General features: G+C 33.8%; 1 protein-coding gene across 1 annotated transcript; it reads right to left on the bottom strand.

Moving 5' to 3' along the window:
• Window positions 1-275: 275 nt before the first annotated feature.
• LOC141836127 (dual specificity protein kinase YAK1 homolog) lies at window positions 276-21,914 on the bottom strand. Its single transcript, XM_074723539.1, has 18 exons — window positions 21,337-21,914; window positions 17,001-17,200; window positions 16,239-16,392; window positions 16,040-16,149; window positions 15,863-15,932; window positions 15,677-15,759; window positions 15,514-15,592; window positions 15,364-15,404; window positions 15,025-15,147; window positions 7,319-7,469; window positions 7,123-7,237; window positions 6,931-7,013; window positions 6,775-6,849; window positions 6,370-6,444; window positions 5,408-6,219; window positions 4,431-4,610; window positions 858-1,126; window positions 276-604 (listed from the first exon to the last, which is right to left on the bottom strand). Exons 1-18 carry the CDS (start codon window positions 21,526-21,528, stop codon window positions 531-533), a joined length of 2,886 nt encoding a protein of 961 aa, XP_074579640.1. The 5' UTR covers window positions 21,529-21,914; the 3' UTR covers window positions 276-530.
• Between the last annotated feature and the right edge of the window lie 2,722 nt (window positions 21,915-24,636).

The following is a 24,636-nucleotide window of genomic DNA, read 5'->3' as shown; positions in this document are numbered from 1 at the left end:
GTTCCCAGTTGAAGGACTGCAACACTAAATTAGCTTTTCAAGATGGGCATCTGCTAATCTATATCATTATAGACACTCTTTTCTTCTACATGTAGTGTGTGTGTGTGTGTATACTATATTTCACCAACCGAAACCATAGGATTGCCTCAGAATCTGGCAAAAAAAATATTTAAAATGGCTTTGAATGATAAAAGTGCAGCACCACTACTGTTGATGTTGAGGTTTGTGAAATCCATCAAAGATGATAAATATATATATTTCATCAACCGAAACCATAGGATTGCCTCAGAATCTGGCAAAAAAAAAAATTTAAAAATGGCTTTGAATGATAAAAGTGCAGCACCACTACTGTTGATGTTGAGGTTCGTGAAATCCATCAAAGATGATATAAAGATACCACATTGGCAAAACATTATGTGAAGCACAATGTACCAACAACCCAATTAAAGGACAGTCAGAAACAACACAAGCAAAGCAACTGCAAGCAATCTTTCAGTGCTAGCAACTAATAATTATCCCATTTGGAAGGGCTAAATCTTTCCATAGTCCTTTCTTGAATGAGCCGTTGGTAGGGTTGTTGTCATTGGATGTCCACCCCTCCGTCCTACAACAGCATTCAGCACTGTCAGATGATTACTCTCCCCAACGTGCCAAACAATTTAACACAAAAAAAAAAAAAACCCACAGTTGCAATGTTAATGTGAATCAACCAAACCATGTCAAATTATAGGCAAGATATATTTTGTGATATCAACCATTTAAAGATCACTATGCAAAGCCAGAATATAAAAGGAACTGTTAAAATATGTCAACTTGATAAGAAGGAACAATAAAGGAAGGATGCTGTATGATAATACCCCATGGCATGCTATTGCTGAACATAGCATTGGTAGAAGAATGAGAATCTGTTATGTTGTAATTTAAATAAGCTGGCTGGCCATATTGATGGTTTCTTTCACCATGCATAATGGTCGGGTTCATATAATTATACCGATGAATAGATTGTTGTCCAAAACGACTTGGAAAGTTTTGTGAAAATTGGGGTGGACGGCCATTTCCACCGCGTACATCATGAGATGTAGAAGGGCCTTCAACATGTGAATATGTCTGACGAAGTCCATCTGTTCTGAAATAAAACAAGTAGGAAAACAATGAGTTGTATGGGATTGAAACACAAGAGAATTGACAACTTGGATGAACAAAATTCTGAGCAGCACAAAGGTACAAGTGGCAAATTGTAAAAGAACAGTATTGTAACACTCATGAGGTAGAAGAGAAATATATCAACAAAGTCTCAACATGAACACATTTCCCATCTTATAGTATATATTTTACAAGGAATTGTATTCTACTTTAGAATCACATATAGGTTAGAGGTATTAAGTATTCGTCTAGTGGGTTTAGTCTCACATCAATACAACTAGGCTTAGAGTTTTATTATGTCTATATACCCTATTCATGGGTTATCTCATTATTATGATATGCAATATAATAATTCTTTTTCCAAATTCTACAGCATATAAAATTAAAATTCACACTATCATGGAAAATTATCCCAAATTATTTCAGGGCTATTGAGAGAGTGCATTCACAATTCTCTTCTTCCCAATATATTATTTTCTAAGTCATTTTCCAATTGCATGTGAGGCATATTGCAAAAACTGTTTTCCCATATTCAATTAAAAAAAGGACAAAAAAGTAAATCTAGAACACAAGCAATTAATAGAACAAAGGGCCAGGAAGCCCGATTGCAATTATCGAAAATATGAGGGCCTTAAGTATGGAATCGGTATGATCCACTATATGATTATGACATCAAGATGGACCTAGTATAGCAATAAAAGCTTGTTCATCCAGTGGGGCATGAATGCTTTTGTTGGTGCAACCTTGAGAATGCATTGGTATAAAGTTTGTAGCATGAGACTTCAGTTGTCAAGTAGATGATTCAATGTGAAGAGTTGTTGGACCATGTGTGTGGATTGGATTGTGAGGTGTTCAATGGAAATTATGACTTCCCTAAGGTTAATCTTAACGAGATGGTAGGTCTATGTCGACCAATATTTGTAGACTCTAGTTTGAAACCCTAACTTTATGGAAACTCCTTTGACCTTTTTGGCTCGTGTTGTTTTGGGGTTACCTTGGATTCCTTACACATACATGAATTTGCACCTTTATCTACTTAAAGTATTTATTTATTGAAACATGCCTAGAAATATGTGTTTTATAGCATACTCATTCTTCTTGTTATATATATGGAAAAGCATAATGACATGTGTAACAAAAAATGATAGAGAAAATAGCTTAAGGATATGATAATATTCTTGTGACAAATGTAATGAATCGTAGCTTGTATGGCCTTGCAGCTCTAAGGTTGTCTATGATAGTTGAGTTCGGTCAAACCTAACTAAGTATCACATAACATCTTGTGATGATTCTGACTTCTGACAGTTCAATAATGACAACACTCAACTGAAGAGTTAAACTTCCAGAGTGACAACTTCGTATCGATGCAAGTGCTTAGGGTCGAGAGAATTTTCTAGATCTAACAATTGAAGCAACTATTATGGTTGATAGAGGATTTTAGGCCTTATAATTGAGGTGACCCTATTCAATTGAGTGATATGAGCACCATCCCTTGATTGGCGATACTGATTGAGGTTTTCATTATATTGCATGATGGAGATTGCAAAATTTGCATTATCTCTCTCATATTATTGTTATTATTCTTTGTTACTCCTAGTAGGCTCTCTTATCAGTGCTTACTAATAACTCTTATACTGACTCATCTGCCAGCATAGTATAAGGAGTTTTGAAGTGTACTACTCTAAGATAACCATTACTAGTGACATTAAAGTTTTGCACAGCGTTTTCAGCTTCTTTCAATCCCGTTTATGACCTTGCACTGCAACATTTGTGAGTAATAACTTGTACATTTTATCCAAGAATCATATTGTGAAAATTATGCTTGTGCTAATCTGCATGTTAATGATGCTGTGTGACGATATCTCATGAGTCTTACCTATCATCTTTGTAACACATTCCAATAGCTGACACATGGCATTCTACTGAAATTGGGCATGACTGAGAAGAGCTCACTCGAGGCATGACACAATAAAAATAGGCACAAATAAGTACATTCAAAACTTAAAGGTAGCTGGTGCAAGAAGTTCCTATCAATGCGGGATCCAGGGAAGGATCGAAGGATTGAATCGCATTGGGTTAATTGTACGTAGTCTTACCTTGCATTTTTCCAAGAGTTTATTATCATAACTCGAACCCGTGACCTCAAGGTCATGTGGTAGCAACTTTACTGTTGTACCAAAACTCGCCCTGTCAAGAAGGTCACATTCAAAACTTGTGGGATAAAAATGTGCTAAAAGTTTCGCCTAACCAATTTCATTGACTATATAAGTTTCGATAGAAACATAAAGTCAACCAAATCTAGTAATGATGATAATAGATTAGAGACGACAATGGGTATCTATTAACTAGATAGATGACTTAAATTCTCGAGTTTAGATATTGTGATGGGTCAAGTTTAGGTATCTATAAGTTGGGTATTGGAGTGGGTTTGGGTATCTATGGATACCTGCAAATTAAAAAATTATAATAAATATTTAAGCAAAGTAATAGTAATATTATTGTGATAAATAACTTATCCACCATAATCCTACCCTAATTATTATATACCTAAAATCATACTAAATTTTCTATAACCATAAAAATTAGAACTTATTAAGTGAAAACTTTCTGCATCTTAAACATTTAACCAAACACGAAGAACAAGTACAATTATGTGAGGAACAAGTGTAATTTATATGCAGGAATCAACATATTTAAAGAGTAAAATTTTTTATTGAATGAATGCAAGATTTCATTGATACATGCTCATATTTTTCATTGTTGTTTTCTTCTTCCTTTTTTGAAGCCATTTGTGTTTTTCAAGTAAATGAAAAAAAGATGAGGATACATCTTGAATAAGCACGATAGTCCTAAGTTTGGATGCTTATACTTTTTTATTGGTGTGGATAGTTAATATTATTGATGAATAATTTTTCTCAAGTGCAGTTGTTGTCATGTTCCCATTTATTTGAGTAGTTGTAAACTTCCCATTTTGTGGCAGGTTAGGATACCTTGAGGGTATCCACTTAGTTAAAAGAGTGGGTATGAGTTTTAATTTCTTGATTGTATATGAGTATTTAGCAGGCCAGATACCTGATTAATTAATCAGGTACAAGCATAGGGACTAGGGAAGATTGCAGCTGCCCATCCCTACATTAGATTATATAACAGCAAGTCAAATTAACAAAAAAACAAAACAAGCAGTGTCAAGCCCACATGTATGACATTCAACATCACATCTGCCATCAGCACTAAAGTGCAGAAATCAGCTATCATCGATAACAACGAGCAACAGATGCTTTCAATACCTTTGATTTGAAGACAGGAATTTTGAACTTAGGCGAGCTTGATTATGACCATGGCTATATCTGTTATTTCCACTTGCAAGGCAAGTAACATCTGATGGGTCATCAAGATGCACACAATTCACAAATTCAGTGCTTAGTGAGCTGCTGTCTCCGTTATCCTCTTGCAAAAGAGATTCATCACTGGGAAAGGGATAAAAGAAATAAAACATTTAGATGAGCTATAACCTAAATAACTATGCTGCAAAAAAACCAAATTCAAAGTAAGAAAGAAGTATGACAATCTCAGGAATTCTAATATTATCAAACACCCATAAATCTTTACTTTTTCTAGTAATAAGAGTATATATGAAAACTTCAATACACAAGTGATTAAATGAACTAAGACGTCCATGATCCTTGATGATCTTTATATGAAGACGAACTGCCAAGTGCAGTATATGAAGGATTGCTAGCATGACAAATAAAATCCATCAAATTTCATGTGCACTACACCTTGGTGGTAAAACCAGATGAAAAATGCATAGGAAGACTTACTGAACTGGATACATCCAACACAAATACTGTCAAAACTAAAAAAAAAATCCTAACATTGGTTGAATCTTGTTGGGAAAAGGAATCATCTAGTAACATTTGAACAATTTGAAAATAATAATAGTAAATAATAATAAAATAAACATATAAATTTTTTAATTAAAAAGATTATTTTCTAGACAAGATTAGATGGAAACTTTTGTGATTCCATAGATGAAAACTCCATACACAATAAACTGAACAAGATCTCTGTACTTTATCTGCTAATGACCATTTTGTTATAAGAGTTAATCCCCACAGTCTCACTAAAATGCTAATATACTTGAGTGAAAATTGACCCAACTTTCAGGCATGCATCAAAAGCAAAACAAGTCAATAAGGTAGAAAAGAAATGGCTAAGTTCTAGAAAAAACAATAGTTTTGCAGGATCAGGAGTCAGTTTTTACCTGTAACCAGGGTCCCATTCTCCAGGATGAGGCACAGATGAACTTCCTTCTGTTATATCAAATGGAACTTCTGATCTTTGAGAAGAAGTCATGGAGTTATGCATATAAGGTGCAGGATAACCTTTCAGATTGGCAGAAGTTAAACTGCAAAAGCCACTTGCTCCTCCCAGCTGTTGCCTCCAGTTAGAATGACTAGCAGCTAAAAATGCAGCATGACCACCATGTCCAAGAGACTGAGTCTCAGGATGATTAGAGGTCATACCATCACTACAAAATCCTTGTCCATGTTCAGATGCACTTCCATAAGGCTGCACAGACATGGTCGGGTAGCCCACACCTCTCTTATTATACTGGCCAACAACAGCTGCTTTACTCAATGAGATACCGCGAGAACCACCTCCAACTGGTGATGTTGGACCATATTTTCCAGGTGAAGCTGATGAAATCTGCATCTGGGAACTTGGAGGAGTAAACTGAGAAGGACTTACTCCTAGGGACATTGGTCCCAGACCTCCATAAGGGCTAACACTGTACCCATGTCCATGAGACAACTGAGACCTATGCCTTGCATCTGGACTAGCTCCAAGAAATGGTCCTCCAACTTGTACACGCACGTTGAACCCAGATGGAGCTAGTGGTGAATTATAGGCATGAATATTATTAATGTCACCATAGCTTCCATAACTGCTTCCTAGTCCTGTATTATCATTATAGCTACCATGGCTCCCAAAGCTGCCATAACTACTGCCATAAGACATAGGCACCTTGTGAACGTGAGGACTTTGTGATAAATATTTGTTACCACTTGAAACCTGAAAGATGAAAAGATTGCTTAATATGGAATAACATCAAATGAACATAAACTCATAACTAAAAGTTGTGACGTAATGGTTAAATCAAACAGTTTACACATTACAGTAATAAAAAGGGCTTCAGAAATGACAATGAGGTTTCCCAATGACCTGAGGAGAAAGACCAGCAGCTAGCCAATGACCACCTCCTGGATTGTGATCCACCGTTACAGTATGCATGACTGGCTAAACAATCCCAAAAATAAAAATAAAATTTTTTTAGTTCGGTATCTAATAACAATCCAGAGTAAGAACCCACATGCAACAGTAGCCTTCAGAATCTAGAAGCAAGCAAGGTCATCATTAATTGACATAAATTTATTATCATGAAGTGAAGAAGAAATGAAGGACTATCAGAAACGATTAACATATAAATATTAAATCTAAAGCATAAAGTATGAGATAGGTCAAGTTCCAAATTGAGGGATCTCAAGCAAATGCCAAACAGATCGGCCAATATGGAGAGATCACAATTAAAGTAGAAACCAGAAGGTTAAGTTATCAGAGTTAACTTACGATTCTTGGAGACTCAAGGGGTGGTTTATAGGGACAGTCAAATGCTTCTCCAGTAACAAATGGATGACCGGAAGCCTGAAAATGAGAGAACATATGTAACTACTTAATTCAATTGAAACTCCATAAACCACTGACAAATTAAGTTAGACTAGTGACCTGCAAAGGTGACCATCGTTTTACAGGGTCAAATTCAACAAGACCCCTCAAGAAATCAACCAAGGCTAAGCGGGTTAAGCTTTCTGCAAAATGCTTATAATCTTACTTAAAAAGTCAACAAGCAAAAGCTGACTCAGCATCTGCAAAATCAAATAGTTATCCACTTCATGATATACAACCTTGTCTTCTAACCTTTTAACTTCTCTTTGTCTGACAAATTTTTTCTGTATGGGTAGTTGTCAATGATATCGTCCAACTTTACAAAATTAAAGTAGTGCTTCCCAATGTCTGGTTTTTTTGACTCTCTCTTTAGAAATATCATAAGAAAAATGTCTTAGAATGGATAAGATACGGAACAATCATCCATTACAAAATTGTCAAAACTCACTGATTCATATTCCTCCTCAGTCAGAATACGGTAAGCACTAATGCCTCCCTTGGAGGTCCCATCATGCTCTGAATTATGAATACTCCCAACATGCTTAAAGAACTTGCTAGTATTTTTAGCATCCCTAAGCAAGCTATCAGGTGGTTGTCCACTGCATAAAATAGCATACCAGAATCATCATTAGCTACCTGGGACAACTTCAAAAATCAACCAACAAAGTTAACTCATAAAACCACTAAATCAATTGAATCATACCCCCATTTTTCTCTGCTAGATTTTCAAAACTCAATCCATTTCCAGTCTTTACTACAGAATGTAGTTTAAAGAAATAAAATAGTCCCTTCCCATTTTAAATTTTGGAAACAAGAAAAACCTCTATAAGATCAAAATGAATAGGCGTATGAAAAAGAAGTGTCATTGAAAAAGATAGGATTGTGCAAGTGTTGCTTGGTTTCTACAAGTTTATCATAGTAGATTGAGCTGAAATTGCAAGTCAAACTTGTAATGATATTAATAACGGCCATGGAACTACAATACAAGTAACATATTCTAAAGTTCAAAACATGACTAGCGTATTTACATGGGATCGTTGAGGCTAATCCAAAGGAAGATTCACTGGTTGACAAGAGAGACATACAACAAAAGTATGATAAATTGAAAAAAATATATATATGAAAGTAGTAAAGTCAGAAATGACAGAACAGCCATGAGAAGACTAAAGAAATCATGTTTAAATATTGGGGGAAAACAAATAGCCAAATGTATTAAACAGAAAAACAGAGGAAGCATTAAGTTGGATGAATAGATGATAAGATGGATGAATGAGTTATAAGTGTTTCCATCGTTTTTCCATCGTGTTGCTTACTTGGTTAGATGGATAAAAACCAGAATACAATCCCTCTTTGACCTGCCTGTTTTGGATAGATCCAAAATGAGGAATGAAAGCTCATTTTCATTCGCCCATTTTTCCATCCTTTCTATTCCATTTATCAAAGTAAACAGCGAGAGGTATAAAAAATTTAAGTGATCAATCCAGCCATCCATTCACTAATCCACCTAGGTGACAGGCTGTAGGAAACAGAAGCCTCAAGGCCAAAGTGGAGTTTCCCATTCAGTCATTTCCTTGAAGGGAAGGAAAGAGGGAGGAAAACATAAATTTAAAAAAATTTAATAACTGGTCTTTTATTTGTCGAATTTAAGTTCCATTGCACATGAAAAATGTCGTTTCCGACTAAATGGGACAAGTAAATTTTACTCAAACTGGGGAAAGATTTCCCTAGCCTTTTCTGTCCCTTCATCCCTTTCTGTCAAAGGAAACAAAGCAACAGGCAGCTGGTGAAATATTTCCACTACCTTTTTTCCATGTGTATTTCCTTCCCGCATAGTAAACATGGCCCATGGCACTAGGAGATCAGATTTTTCTTCTATCAAGAGTCAAATAGAAAAGGAAAAAAGATAGAAATGTGAAATAGAAAGAGATAAAGAATAAGGCTGAAACCTAAATGAAAAGACACAGTTCCAGAGTTGGGCAATGGAACTATATAGTAATAGTACATTAATCGAACTAATTAAGAAAGAAATGGGCATATTATTAGATATATGAGCACAATTGACATGTCTACACACTTAATATTGATAGGTCTACTAATCCGCAAGCGATCCAATATGCTAGTTGATTAGCTATCAACTAGCTTTCCTTTGTTATCCTGTATGATGTTATTGTCATCATAGTGTATAAGTAAAAATAGTTTTACGACATGAAAAATTTGACTACACATCAAGGTCTGAAACTTTGAATTTTCATTCCTAACCAAGGTCTGATCCCCGGACAATATGAAACTCTTTCATACCATGCTATTTGTTTCGGTAGTGGTGCTGATAGAACCAAAGAGGATGAGGAAGGGGTCGAAGAAGAAGGTCAAAAGGATTGCAGAAACATACTAGGAGATAAGAATTTTGAGCCTTGTGCTCTCATACACAGATGAGCGAATGAGCAAAAGGTAGCAATTCGTGTGGACGATGCAAAGATGGTAACACAATGAAGGCAGATCAGGAAGGAGGTCACAACCTTCTCCCCTAGCATGGGTGAGTTGATTAGCGGATGGCCAAAGGTGACTGCGAGACGGTATGTGACGTCGAGGGTGGACCAGGAAGGAGAAGGTCATGAACTAGTTGCTTGCCCTCATACATTAGTCTACTTTTCCAACAAATTAACCTTATCATGAACAAGGTTGAGCCTTTACCCCCACCCACTTATCCATTGGGTATCAAGAATTTCGAGCTTTCACGCTTATCAATCAACATGCCTTACAAAAAGTCCCTCCCCCTCCCCCATGCTAATCGTCATGGTACGAGATTTAAACCCTACCACATATATCTTCTTACACATTTAGAGCTAAGCACCTCAAGCAACAAAGGAACATAGCATCCTATAAGCACTCTTAATTATTAGTGGGATGCAATAAATTGCGTAGAACAGAGTGACAAAAGTAGAAGAGCAAATTTAACAAAATATAATTTTTTATCATTGTCTAATGGAGCTCCTAGAATTAAGTGGTGGAAGTTAAAGAATGGAAAGCAAAACATATTTAAAGAGAAGGTAGAAGTACAAGCATTAGGTGAAATATATGGTAACTCTAATACGATATGGGATAAGATATCAAAGTTAAAAATAGTAATCAAGAATCTACTCGGTAAGTCAATGAGGCCCTTACGGCATAGTATAGATAGTGGGTGCATGACATTTCTGGTGTAACAGCCAAGGGTCTAATCTCACAGGAATTCATGACTTGCAATTTACCTCACCATGCACCTCCTGTCTATTTACCTGAATTTACTTCCCTCCATATCCATGGGGCCGGCTCTAAGGAGGCCATTGCGGTGGCAGATTCACCTTTTTTTATGGTGGAATGAGAAAGTACAAGAGTAAGTGAAGGAAAAACGAAGAGCCTATAAGGAATTATATATTTATAAGAACAAGGAAAACTTTAAAAAATATACAATAGCCAACAAGAAGACTAAGAAAGCAGTGAATGAAGTTAAAAATAAAATTTTTGAACGATTATATCGAAAATTAAATATAAAAGAAGAAAGAGACATTCATAGAATAAGTGTGAGAAAGAGAAAGATAAAAGATCTTATCCAAATAAAATTATTAAAGATGAATGCAATCGGGTATTAGTAAATAATGGAGAAATAAAAGAGTCATGGAAAAGGTATTTTCATTAACTTTTTAATAAAAGTTTAGCTAGCCTACTTAACTTAGATAATTTAAGTCAAATGAGTATATAAATTTAAATTTTTATCGTAGAATTCAAACTTCAAAAGTAGAACAAGCTTTAAATGGGATGCAAAATGGAAAAGTCATTGGACCACATGATATTCCGATAGAGGTATGGAAGTGCCTAGAAAAACGAGGTATTGAATGGTTTATAAAATTATTTAACATGATATTGAAAACGAAAAAAACATCTGATCAATGGAGAATAAGGACTCTAGTTCCCTTATCTAAGAATAAGAAAGACATACAAAATTGTACAAACTATAAGGGTATTAAACTAATGAGTCATACCATGAAACTTTGGGAAAGAGTAATAGAAAAAAGATTAAGGAGACCACGATGACAAAGAATCAATTTGGATTAATGCTTAGAAGGCCAGCAATAGAAGTTATACATCTTCTCATGCAACTAATTGAAAATATCGGGGGCAAAAGCAAGATCTACACTTAATATTCATTAACTTAAAAAAAATTTATGATAAAGTTCCAAGAGAAATTATACGAAGAATTCTAGAAAAGAAAAGTATTAGCGTAGCATATATTGAACTAATTAAGGATATATATGAAGATGTAACGACCAGAGTGAAGACTTCAGGCAGATTAACTGAAGCACTTTAATAAAGATAGGGTTACATCAAGGATTAACCTAAGTTCGTATCTATTTACATTAATCATGGACAAACTCACTAGACACATTCAAGACACAGTGGTGCATATTGTTTGCTAATAATATTATTTTGGTAGATGAGATACATGAAGAAATAAATACTAAACTAGAATTTTGGCGAGAACACTAGAAGTGAAAGGTTTTCGGCTTTGTAGAGTAAAAATAGAATATATGGAATTTAAGTTTAGCAATATTAGACATAATGAGACAATTGTTAGAATAAGAGATGAGTTATATGGAATTGAGGGTTTTAAATATTTATGATCATTTTTATAAGACGATAAAGGAATTGAGAAAGATATCTTATATAGAATACAAGTAAGATGGTTGAAATGAAGGAGAGCATCGGGTATTTTATATAATCGTAAAGAACTTCTAAAACTTAAAAGAAAATTTTACAAAATGATGATTAGACCAGCTATGTTATATGACGCTAAAGATTGAGCTATGACTCGAGCACATGAGCAGAAAATGAAAGTTGAAGAGATGAAGATATTAAGGTGAATATGTGGGCATACGAGGATGGATAGAATAAGAAATGCAAGCATTAGAGATAAAAACAGAATTGCATCTATTGAAGAAAAACTCCAAAGACACATTTAAGATGATACAAACATATAGTTAGACGACCAATAAATGTTCCAATTAGGCGAAGTGAAACTATGATAAATACGCACATCAAATGAGAAAGAGAAAAACTAAAAAAGACTTAGTTAGTAACAATAAAATAAGATAAAATTTATTATATATAGATGATGATATAGTAGGGGATAGAACAGAAAGACCCATATAACCGACTCCACCTAGTGGAATAAATTTGGGTTATTGTCGTCGTTTAATGGAGCTCTTGCTTAACGAAGGCATAATTCATATCCCAACCAAGTCTAGGACTAAACAATTTGCATGATTATGGTTCTAGACAAGGAGATCCAATATAAGTTCACTAAGAATAATAAAAGGTGATAGAGAATAGAGATTAAGATATTTACTAATCAATTTAATTTTAAAGATTTATGACTTAAATATAAAAAGTAAACAAGATACAAAATTAAAGTTCAAAATTTCGAACCATGTTAGAATTTCAAATTGTAACTAGCAAGATCCTATTTTGGTACCATGCTAATATTTTAACATATGGTGCTAATAAAGAATTGGAGGAAAAGAGAAAGGAGATTAAAGTAAGAATAGAGCATTACTACATACTTAATTTCAGACTTTGTGCCCATCTGAAATGGTACAATTTTGATATTATAATATATGAATAAAAAATTATAAAAAAATAATAAACATTATTTCAATGCATCTTGATGTGTTTTGTAATATGTTAATGAATGTCGAATATGAGACATAATACTCATCAACATATGACATGATTCTCATCAACATAATTCATATGACCAAGGATAAATTACTTGTTCTGTTGAGCATTATCAAATTTTAGAAATTTAAAAAGAAACAGTGGCAGCCAACATGGTACAAAATTTCAAACCATATACAAAATAGAACCTACAGTGTGTTTATGATGTATATTAACAATAATTACAATTAATTTGTTGTTTAGATTCGCATGCCCACTAAAAACAAGATATCTACACAAATCTTTTCTAATATTCTTATTCTATAATTTTATTGTGTTGATCGACACAGGAAAAACATTTCATTCCGCCTACCAAGCAGCACGTGGAATAATCTGAAACCTTGAAACATCTCATACAAAGCTTCTATGATGATGATGATGTAGCTACCAAAGATTTTCTCTATGGCATGCAAGGTTTCCATGGCATGGTGCAAGATCAGTGATGACTTCAAGCAAGAGCCACGATCATTTTTTGAGGTGATGAAGGTGTTTCGAGCTAAGGACTAATGTGAGGCAACGATGGAGATGTTTTAGGCAAGATGAGGCAACAATAAAGGTATTTTGAGTTGAGTAACGTGAGGCAACAACAAAGATGTTTCTAGTTGAGGCATTCATTATGATGTTCGGAGCTTCCCAACAACACCATGCTAAATAACCAAACGCAAGTAGATCCAACCACCATTCAGAACCGACGGTTCATTCAGAACAAGAACCTTCCAAGCAATTGCAGTTCACAATTCAGAACCGCCTGATTATGATTCAACTCATAGTTCGCAACGATTCAAGATTATTATTATTTTATTTAAAATTATTTTAAATTTTTATAAATTTATAAAAATATAAAATATAAAAAAGCGTTTGTAGTTACATTTTTATTTTTTTATAACTTTCACTCAATCATTAGTATTTGAGCTTTCAAAAAGTCAAAAGCAAAGTAGCGAGAAGAATATTATATCAAATCCCGAACCATTTTTATTTTTTGATACCAATAATGTTTTTATCCAACATTAACATTATTATATTTTAGTGTGATGAGATATATATTATAGTCTTGGCTATATATATAATTTTATTGTTAAATAAATTATATTCCTTACTAAATTTATTATTGGATATATCATGTAAGTCAAATAGTTTTTATAAACTCAATATTAAATGAATAAAATGATAAAATAAAATGAATGAGTAATTAAGAGAGTTAAATGAGATTAATAAATTTAATAAATAAAAAGTAGAATAGTCTCATCAAAGAATTAAAAGCATGAAAGTTGTAAAATTAGCTTTAATAGAAAGGTAAAAATCACATTAAAAAATTCAAGACATAAAGATTGTAAAATTAACTTTAATAAAAAAGTAGAATAGTCCCACATCAGAGAATTCAAGATAAGTTGGTTGAAAAATTAACTTAAATAAAAAGGTAGAATAGGTTAATTAATATTGAACCACACCATTAATATTACTAAAATATTATAAATATTATTAAATAAAAAGTATAATTAAAAATCTAAAAAAATAATTAAAAATTTAATGAACTGCTGGTTCAAATCGACAGCTGAACTGGCAGTTTGCCAATTCAATGGGGGCCCAACTGGTAACCAGCCCGTCATCAGAAGGGTTGATTACGGGTTGGGCCTATTTAACCGGGTCAACTGGTAACCAACCCATTCACCCGATTCAAGTTCCAGGCCAGGTCCAGTCTGGACCCGACCCATGGGCAAGTCTAAATGCAACTCTATGATGGCTTCTCTCCTGCGTCTTAGGCTAAGGTGTAGATCATAGTCTACAAAGCTTCTATGATGATGACATTGTGCTCCACTCTTGCCCGAGATTCCAAACCTTGTTTTGAATTGTCTCAAATCTTATATTCTAGTAGCTTGGTATCAGATTGGTGTGTAGCCTCAATAATCAAAGCTAACAACAATAGTTCTCAAGGAGAAAATTTTGACACAATTCCACTACTTCCAAGCATCTTAAATCTTATCTTCCAGTTAGTATCGATGTCAGACTAAGGTATGGCCTCCATAATCAAAACTTAGAATACTAATTCTGAATGAGAAAAAAATATGACAATTCTTATTACCAATAAAATTTTTCCAATAGTACATGCTTTCTAGTAGATAACATGAAATAAATCTAAATAGCTTTGTAATGTGGATGTAGGTCAGCAGTTAGACTAACCAACTTTGATCTATCTCAGCGTATATGGGTAGCAATATAATTTAAACACCTTTATGATGACAACCAAAAACCCTTTTCACTTTAAAAAAGAAACAACTCTAAGATTACAAAATATCTCCAATTACATAAAGTACTCAACTGATTAGCTGTAGCATACTGGAACAAAAAAAGTGCAAAAAAAAACAGAAACATTGAGAGAGAGAGAGAGAAGGAAAAAAAACCTACCCAAGTATCTGTATCATCCGCTTCAGGAGATCATATTCAGAGGCTCCAGGAAACAAAGGCAAGCCAAGAAATAACTCAGCAACAATGCATCCAAATGACCACATATCAATTGAAGTGGTATATCTAGCAGAAATATTAAGCACAAAACACTTCTACACAACAATTATAAGCTATCAACCAAATATAATTGTTACAAAATATCTGCAAAAGAAATAAGAAGCCTTCTTGATTTGAAATCAAATGAGAAAAAAAGAATTTTCGACAATGCTGATTATAAAAAGAGAAATTTTTTTTCTGAAAGTTAGAGAATGGCAAGACAAAGTATGAAAATACGGATACGGATAACCTAGAAGAACTTCTGGAGACCTATAGTAGCGGCTCTGCAACACATAGAAACAGGTATAGCATGATTATATGTGTATTAACATTCTATAAGCACTATTCTTAATTTTGCAACATGTAAAACTAATAGTGAGACATGACAGGAACCTGTATGTAAGAGTAGACTGTTCGACCTTCCATGCAGGCTGATCCAAAATCAATAACTTTTATTTGTGGTGGCTTCACACTAGATTTGGTGAAAAATTATATCCACATTCAGTGAACGAGTAAAAAAAATAGATCTTGCCTGCTCTTACAATTACCACCTCACCTTGTTGACATGAGTATGTTCTCTGGCTTCATATCACAATGAATTATACCAGCGTCTTTCATGACAACCAATGCATGCAAGATCTAACAAAGTTGGTAGAAAATGCATGAAGCAATCATATAAAAAGAGCTTCTATCAACCAAAACTGTAAAGGTGTCTAAGCCAAAACTTGAATATGACACCTACCTGCTTTGAGAATGCCTGCACAATGCTCAGGGACAAACCTTTGAAGTGGTTCATTTTGATCAATTCATATCTACAACACTCGGCATACATCAGTGTCAAATAGCATACACGTAGAGAAATCTTTCAATACAACACAACAATTACATTAGACATTCATATATATCAAAGACGGCTTACAGGTTTGAGCCAAGCATTTCAAATGATATGCACAGGTGTCGATGAAATACAAAATAATCAAGTATCCGGACTATGTGATGTTTATCATCAGGATCATACTTCTTATTTAACTGAAAATTAAAAAAAAACACTTAAAATAGTTGCCATATCTATAAAATGTTTGATACAAACATTAATAACTTTTATTTGCATAATTTACCATGTCCAGAATAGAAACCTCAACCAATGCCTGCCGATAGTAAGCAGGTTGGTTCTTAATAACCTTCACAGCAACATATTTGTTAGATTCCAGATCCCAGCATTTGGCAACCTGTCCAAAGGTCCCTTGGCCAAGGGCATCTTTGACAATGTACCTAAAATCCAAAAGGGATATTAGTATGAAAAATGTTATAGGTAAATTAATGCTACAAATATTTAGCATAAACTATTCAATATGTTCTCATAGCCAATAACTCAAGCACTGTCTATTCTGTCTTCCAATTGTGTAGTCACAAAATTTAAGGCCGCAATTATGGTTTCAAATGTCCAATTATAATGTATGTACTCTTGGTACATACAGTCCGATCAACACTAAAACATGGTATATCAGTCATATTGATTTAAGATAGTTTCTGGCATTGTCCAACTGTCAATAACAGTTTCAACTGATTAATGTAATTTACAAAGATTAACAAAGAATCGACAGCAATTGGAATAAGGGGGAACATAGCCCAAAAATTAATAACAAAATATAATACAAATCAATTGATGAAGGAAACAAGAACAACCGAAACAGGGAAGTATCAAAATTATCAGTGACGAAGCTATATAAGACAACAATAAATTCAAGCTTTACTATAAAAAAAGACTGTTAACTAGCATCTTAATACAACAAAAGGTAAATTATAATGAATAGAAAAGGCATTATCTAGAGAGAAACTAATAATACTGATCGCTTTTTAATTAATATGAGAAGTCAAACCTTCCTTTTGTTTCTGAGTTGACCAGCTCAAAATTCACATACAAGATGAGATCTGAATTTGCATTGTCGAAACCATCATTCAGTACCCCAGTGGGTGGATTGGTTAGGAATCGTTTTGGATTCAGTGACTCTGAATATCGGAAGGCAGGGTTGCATGTTTGGAAAGTTTCGACTATACCCTTGGTCAGTTTTGCTACAAGCTGCATGAACAAATTTCATCAGTACCAAATATTTGGTTTCAAACTATAATGGATTACAAGTGAATGGAACAGATCAACATGTCTATGAAACTCTGAATGGAACAAGATCAGTACAAGTTCATCATAGGAATGTACAGTTAAGTGTAAAACAATACTTCATTTGCTCGTGAAACTGCTTAATGTATCAACTGGCATTGTATTACAAAAAAACAGCAGGAAAGTGTTAAACAACCCAGAAAGGTATCAGTTAGAAATTAAGGCTATGTTTCCGATAAAGAAAGGAAACAACTAGGGGAAAAAAAGAAAAGGAGGGAAAAAACTCATAGGAAAAACAATTGAAAAAAAAAATTCTTTGTTTTGGTTTCCTCCGAGGGAAAAAAGTAGAGTTCTTAGTCCTTTGTATGCTTGGATGAAAGGAAAGAGGGAGGGAAATTTAAATTCCCAAACTTTATCTGTTAAATATATTTTAAAAATCATAAATGAAAAATAGATGTGAAAAAATAATTTTGAATTTTTTTGTCTTTTTTAGCTTCATTGCATGAAAGTGAGTTTTCCATCCAAATCAGATGGAAGCAATATAGAATAAAATTGGGAAAAGATTTCTCTATTCTTCTGCCAAAGGAAACGGAGGAGAAAATGTCATTGAGATATTTTTTGTTACCTAATTTGCATCCATGTTTTCCTTCTCTCACAAGAAACACACCCTAAATGATTACATATGTCAAAAAAAAAAAAAATCAAAACATGCAAGCTCACTTCGTTTAATGCATACAAAGAAATAATCTACCCTGGTTAATATGGGATTCATTCAGGCAATGAACAACCATGCAGTAAATAGTAAACTGCATGTTACAGTCATCAATGTCAAACGTCAATCACATGCAGAATTCATGCCACAACGCAGCATGGATCCAAATTGGATACCTTGACATGTTCAAAAAACTACTAAGTTGCATTTACTTGTGTTTGGCCATGTCATTCATTTCTTACCAGTAAGCTTCATGCAAGGCTGTGAGGCTTTAGAAACAAATAATAATGTAGTGGTATACAATCAATGCCAAATTATAGGTTGAAACAGGGTACCAACTCAATCACTATAAACAACTACATGCATAAAAGCCCATTCTAACAGTAACCAAGACGTGTAGGCAGTATTGCATTTCATCACTTCAATAGTGAATTTTTGGATTTAGTTAAAAACTATCTTTTCACCTGTGTCATGCACAGGTAATTATATAAATTAAAATGATAGTATTGTACTTTTCCAAAAAAAAATGTAGCATGGTTTATTTTTAAAATTAGCTTAAATTTTAATTTAGGGAATGTTAAAATTGAAAAGAGAGATTTCTCTATCATTTTATATTTTATAAAAAACAAAAGGGCGCCCCTTATTTTTATTATCATCAAAAGGACACCCTATTTTGAAAAACTATCAAAAAGATGCCCTATCCTATTTTCCATTTTGAAAATAGTCTTATTCCAACACACATTGTTATAACAGCTTCGGTCAAAACAGCTCCATGGTATAGCAACTTTGGTCAAAATTGCTTCAATAGTATTTAACCAAATTGGTTGGAACAATTTTAATCAAATTGGAGAAGTTTTAACCAATATTTGAGCATGTTGTAGTAGTTTTGGCCGAAGTTACTATAATAACCCCAAATAAGGGTATTTTCAAGATGAAAAAAGGCTGCTCTTTTGACAATAATGAAAATAAGAAGCACCTTTTTTCCCCCATGAAAATTTGGATAATATTGTCTACAATTTTCATTTTTTTTCAATTGTTTACCAATTTAGGATTTAGATATAATTATCACAATCATACAATTCACAATTCATATCACACAATATGAATCACATTTTTATATATAAATTGGAAGTGACACGAACCTGATGATTTAGTTGGATTCAATGTGATTCAATACTGATGCATTACAAATCTTATTTTATATGATTCTAAAATAAGAAAGAGAACAAATTGAAAATTAAATCTAGCAAAACGAAAGTAAATTCAACCCATTGAGAAATTAAACTAACCCCACCCCCCACCCCCACCCCCACCCCCCCCCCACCCCCACCCCCCCAATATCCTAAAAGTTAACAGTATTTATTATAGAAGAAAAAAAGGAATAAATTTTATATTATACGGTAAAAATATAATAGTCAAGGCAATCTTGAAGTAAATAATAACATCAAAGAAAAAAATCTTATCAAATGGAGATACACTCAATGATAACAATGTGAACTCACCCATACAATGATTGAGAGGAGTAAATCTTGTCATGTAGATACCTAGAATGACAATAAAAGCAAAATTGATTGTAACTTAGAACTTATATTCCATTTGGCAATAATTTGTATATGTCAAAAGTATTTGACAAGTTTCCTATTGCTCATTTCACTTCAATTTCTAATGAAATGAAATAAACAATAATTGGTAGATTGCTATCAAAGGTGCCCTAATACAAACATATATTTTTGTTATAAATAAGCATCAACTTGCTTTATCTATTATTCTAACACCATAATTTAATCGCACATGATGAACAATGAGCTAATAGAGGAGCTGTGAAGCTTTGATGAGTTAACTACCGGTTTAAGCATTTGGGCTAGCAGTTGGCCTAATAAGTTAATGGGTTGATTTAACCTAAGTGATTTGTAATGATTGGTATCAAAACGAACCTAATTCTAGGCATGGTGAGATATTAGAAAGGGTTATCTGTATGAAGGTAGAGCCACCATTGCACCTCACATGTCACCGTTTGAGGTGGATTCTAATCTATGAGTTGAGAGCTTGGATCTTGATGGGGGCATCATCTTAAATGAGGAAAATTTTGTAGTACCCAATTTAATCTCACATGGTGAGTTATGGCTTAATAGAGGAGCTTCTAATAGGCTTATGAATTTTAGGTCGATGGTTGAGCCTAATAAGTTAATGTTTGAGTGCATAATTAACCAATAAATATGCTAAAAAAAAGAAAACATTAGTTACTATTGACTTTGAAGAAAATGTTCAAACAGACAAATGTGCTAACAAAAAAATGTTTGGGTGCATATTATGAATCACTAGTAACTCAGAAGTATAAATTGCTATTGAGGAGTCTTTACAGAATCAAGTAACCTATATTTGACTAAAAACAATACAAGTTACAAATAACCCACATATACACAAACGTGATTGGAAAAAAATTAGCGTGCACTAAGGTACGCTCTGATGGACTCAAATATGCATGCGAGGCCATGTCTGGCATTGACACAAAAGGAATTGCAGAAAGTTCATGGATATAAGTAACATGCAAGAAAAAAAATATATTCATAACCTCTGATACTAGGACCCTTCATCTACTTAACCTAGCTTCAATGTCAATAGATTACCTCAGATTGGTTACATATAGAGGGGAGTGCAATAAAGCTTATCTTTGCATAGAAAATTTATTTAAGGACTAGAGTCAATGGGTGATCATCAACCAGATGTTCTCATCATGTGCTAGTTCTACGATTAAATGATGACACTCACCTCAAAATGACATAAGGTCTATGTCATTAGTACTAACATGGTGCAGATTGATTTCATGCTCCAGTGAGGACATCTTTAGTTAGAGAAGTCATAACATTTTACTTGTCAGGCAAATAGTATGACATAAATACAGAAATTATGTATTTGAGTCATATAGCTTCTCAAGGATTGACTAACAAGTTCAACATTTCATGATTCTACTGCATATGCAAATTAGGCAGTCTCTAGTTGTAGCCAACCTCAAAGATGAATCTACCTCACCTCAGATTCATCTAGCCCACCTAAGTTGGACTATGATACCTCAGCTCAGATTCATCTAGCCAACCTAGATTGGACTATAATATTGCATGAACTCATTAAAGAACACAACATCAAATTGAATCATTTTTTTCTAGCATTAGTTCACAGAACGGAACTTGCATTAAGTCAAAGTGCGTTTGATTCAGAATTCACCATTTTTAATATAATGGAAAACTTAGTCCCTGAAACTCCAATCACCGATCTTTGAGATAAAGCCCTTTGACTCAGAAATCAAAAAAGTGAAAACATATAAACTACACTAGTTCCATTGGTCGTAAGAAAGCTAAAAAGGAGCTACAGGGGGACGGGGGAAACGCACGGATTTCTTGAAGAACCCACGAAATTTGCTGGTGTCCCTTCCGGTGGATTCCGAGGAGTTCTCCCCAGACGATTGGGGAGGAGAAACATACGGACGGAAAGCCGTCGAAAGAGGATTCCACGGCAAATAAGCCTCGAACGGAGTATCGCAAGATCCATCCACCCCGACCTTACCGGAACCAGCCTCCGCCATAGAATCCCGACCGATCAGCCCCACCGGACCACCATCACCCGCGCGGCAACGACTCGAACCTGAGAAGCCGGCGGAGCAACAAGATCCGGACCACGTCAGCAGTTCCCGAATTTATCAAGAGCCCACAAGGCGGCGAGCACGCCCGGATGAATCCGGGATCATCCCTCAATTCCGATGCCGCATCGAGGCGGCAAAGGGCACCGGCAACGAAGAGATCGGGAGTTCAACGGCGTAAGGGAAGTCGGCGAGAGGGCTAGGGTTCCGGTCAGCCTAAGGCGACAGCCAAGATGGCGATTGGAGGGAGGGAGGAAGGGCAGATGGGAGGGGAAGAAGAAGGCAGACGAAGAGTAAAAGGGGAGAGAAATCGAGGCCGTCTTCTTCCGCTACGAAATGAACCCAGACTGGATTTCGGCAATTCCTTCATTTTCTTTTTTTTTTCCGTTACTTTCTTACTCAATAAAATTAATAACAAATAACGTCTATTTATTTTATTAACCAATCATGTTTATGCATAATGTGTGGCGGCGGCTTTACTTAATAATTAATTTATTTTATTTTAATTTAATTTAATTTTTTTTTATAGAATTTCAAATATTTTAATAAATTACTGAAAAAAATCAAAAAAAAAATGTAATCAAACCATTTCGCTTACGCTAAGCAATTGACTACAAAATACAGGTTTTATTGTAATTGAAAATGTTTAATGCATTTTGTAAAGTCGAGGTATGTCCAATACAAATACGAATCATAATAATAATAGGATCGGGCGGCTCTAAATAAATTATAATTATCTGAAATTAAATTAAAGATAAAGGATATCGTTTTGAATTATGGTTACATAATTTTTTTTAAATTATTAATATTTGAAAAATAATTTGATGTAATCTCATTATACTAGTTATCATGTACAAATGAAATAGTTGGTGTAACTAAGGTGAGCAAAATTAACCGATCGAATTCCGAGATTCGATTCGATTAATTTAAAATTTTAATTTTAAAAAAATTATCAGTTTTTTTATTTATTCGATTCAATTTTTATTTTAAAATTTGTATATCAATTAAATCGATTAAATTGGATTATCATTCATCATGAATCCATTATTATATATAGTAGTTGACTAATATATTTAAATCAATAATAATCATGTATCTCAATTGATAATTAAAATATTTAATATTAGTCGACTATCAATCGACTGATAAGGTTATTAGTCAATTGATCGGTGAATTTGATAATCGATCAAATTAATTGATTTTATATCGATTCTGTTTATTCAATTTTGATGATAAAGTTCGATCGATTCAGTTAGTTTAAAAAATCGATTTTAATTTGTTTCGTTCGATCAATTTGATTTTCAATCAACTTAATTTAATTTTTTATTTTCAAATATTTTTAATAACCATTAAAATATATTTTTAAAAATGTAACTAAACTCTCGAGGTAAACAATTGACTACAATGTCCGATTACAAATATTAATAATATAGTATCTCAGATTTAATATAGTGGTAAGGTGTTATAGGGAAACACAAGGTTCTAGAGACGTGCGCTAGTATTAAATTTGATAATAAATTTGTGCTTAAGCAGTCTCAACCTCGGTCCGAATTATCCACATGTGGAAAAAGCTTGAGAGTTTACTTTTATCAGCAAAGTACTCGTTCGATATTAGAACGGTCTTATCAGATGAACGAACAAGAGTAAGAGTGTCTGAATATTTGAATTATCAAAATAATAATAATATATTATTTAAATTAAAAATATTTTTAAATTCAATTCTTAATTCTATTTAAATATTTTAAGATAACGCAAACTGACTTATAAGCAAACTGAGTCAATTGCAAACAAATAGCATCTGTTCATGAAGTAATTCATTATCAGATATTGGTAATGATACTATAGAGCTGAGGCGACCCCCATGAAACGAAATTATCTTAAATTTAATTGAAGATAAGGAAATATTTTAATAAACTACTAAAAAAATAAAAAATGTAATCAAATTCTCCGATTTGCCCTAAACAATTGACTACAAAATACAGATAACGTCGAGGCGTATCCAATACAAATAACAATAATGTAATATTTAAATTTAAAATATTTTAATTCTATTTGAATATTTTAAGATAACTTGTAAATAAATTGAGTACATTCCAAACAAATATGATCTGTGTTCAATAAGTAACACATTATCAAATTTAGGAAGGATACCAAGAAAAATGATAATCCCAGTAGTCACATCTCTAGAGGTGGTCGGCTCGGTCCCACGGAAGTTTCCCACCGACCGAAAACTGTAATGGGTAAACTTTTTATAGTGATCGACCCCACCGCCGAAACAGCCACATATAAGAAAACCCCTTAAGGGATTTTTTGGAGACACGGTACCACTAGGTTGATAAGAGCATACTGCCAAAACAGCACTTTAGCCGAGCTAACACATAAATCGCACAGCACCTCAGTCAACAAATATATGTTGTTAAGAGGATTCGAACTCGAAACCTCAAGCAACAGGTATCTCCATGCTTACCACTTGGGATACCAAGAGCTTTCACATAAGATGAAATCAATTGATTCATAAAAATAAAACTGACACGATGATGGTATATCAAACATAAATACCAATAGTAGTAAGTTGTTATTTTCCAATTCTACTACTATTGTGGTGAGTATTGGAGAGAGTATGAATATTAAATACAATTTGAAAAAAAGAAGATAACACACCCCGGAATTCGTCGAATGACTTTCTTAAGACTATAATAAAATTTTCACAGCGGAAATAAACAATCAAAGACAAGAATCAACACCGAGATTTAACGTGGAAACCTCCTCAATGTGAGGAGTAAAACCACGGCCTGAGGCACCACCAAAAACTTCCACTAAATCAACAAAGAAGTGGATACACAAGTGTTCTTCTCTAGCCACCAACAACCAGCACATAAACTTCGGGGGCGCTTGGTATAAATTTGGTAATGGGAATGGTAATGGATTTCATTGAGGGGTTAATGGCAATGGGAATGATTACCGAATTTTTGATGCTTGGTATAGATAGTGGAATGGGTATTATTCCCATTAATGTTGTTTGGTTTGGCTTAAATTACGGAATGGGAATCAGTT

This window comes from Curcuma longa, chromosome 10 (assembly GCF_044706935.1).
Source record: "Curcuma longa cultivar G26 ecotype Majalengka, Jawa Barat chromosome 10, ITB_CL_G26_1.1, whole genome shotgun sequence".
Classification (NCBI taxonomy): domain Eukaryota; kingdom Viridiplantae; phylum Streptophyta; class Magnoliopsida; order Zingiberales; family Zingiberaceae; genus Curcuma; species Curcuma longa.
This window is presented reverse-complemented; position numbering and strand designations above follow the sequence as displayed.

Bases quoted from the DNA above. Each gene is read 5' to 3' on its own strand.
- LOC141836127 (XM_074723539.1), bottom strand. From the start codon at position 21,528: ATGGCGGAGGCTGGTTCCGGTAAGGTCGGGGTGGATGGATCTTGCGAT. The intron at 16,393-17,000 runs GTTTGACTTCTC...TTTGGATTTTAG, and splicing joins AACTCAGAAACAAAAGGAAG to GTACATTGTCAAAGATGCCC. The intron at 7,470-15,024 runs GTAGGTTTTTTT...TATTTTATGCAG, and splicing joins CGGATGATACAGATACTTGG to TGGACAACCACCTGATAGCT.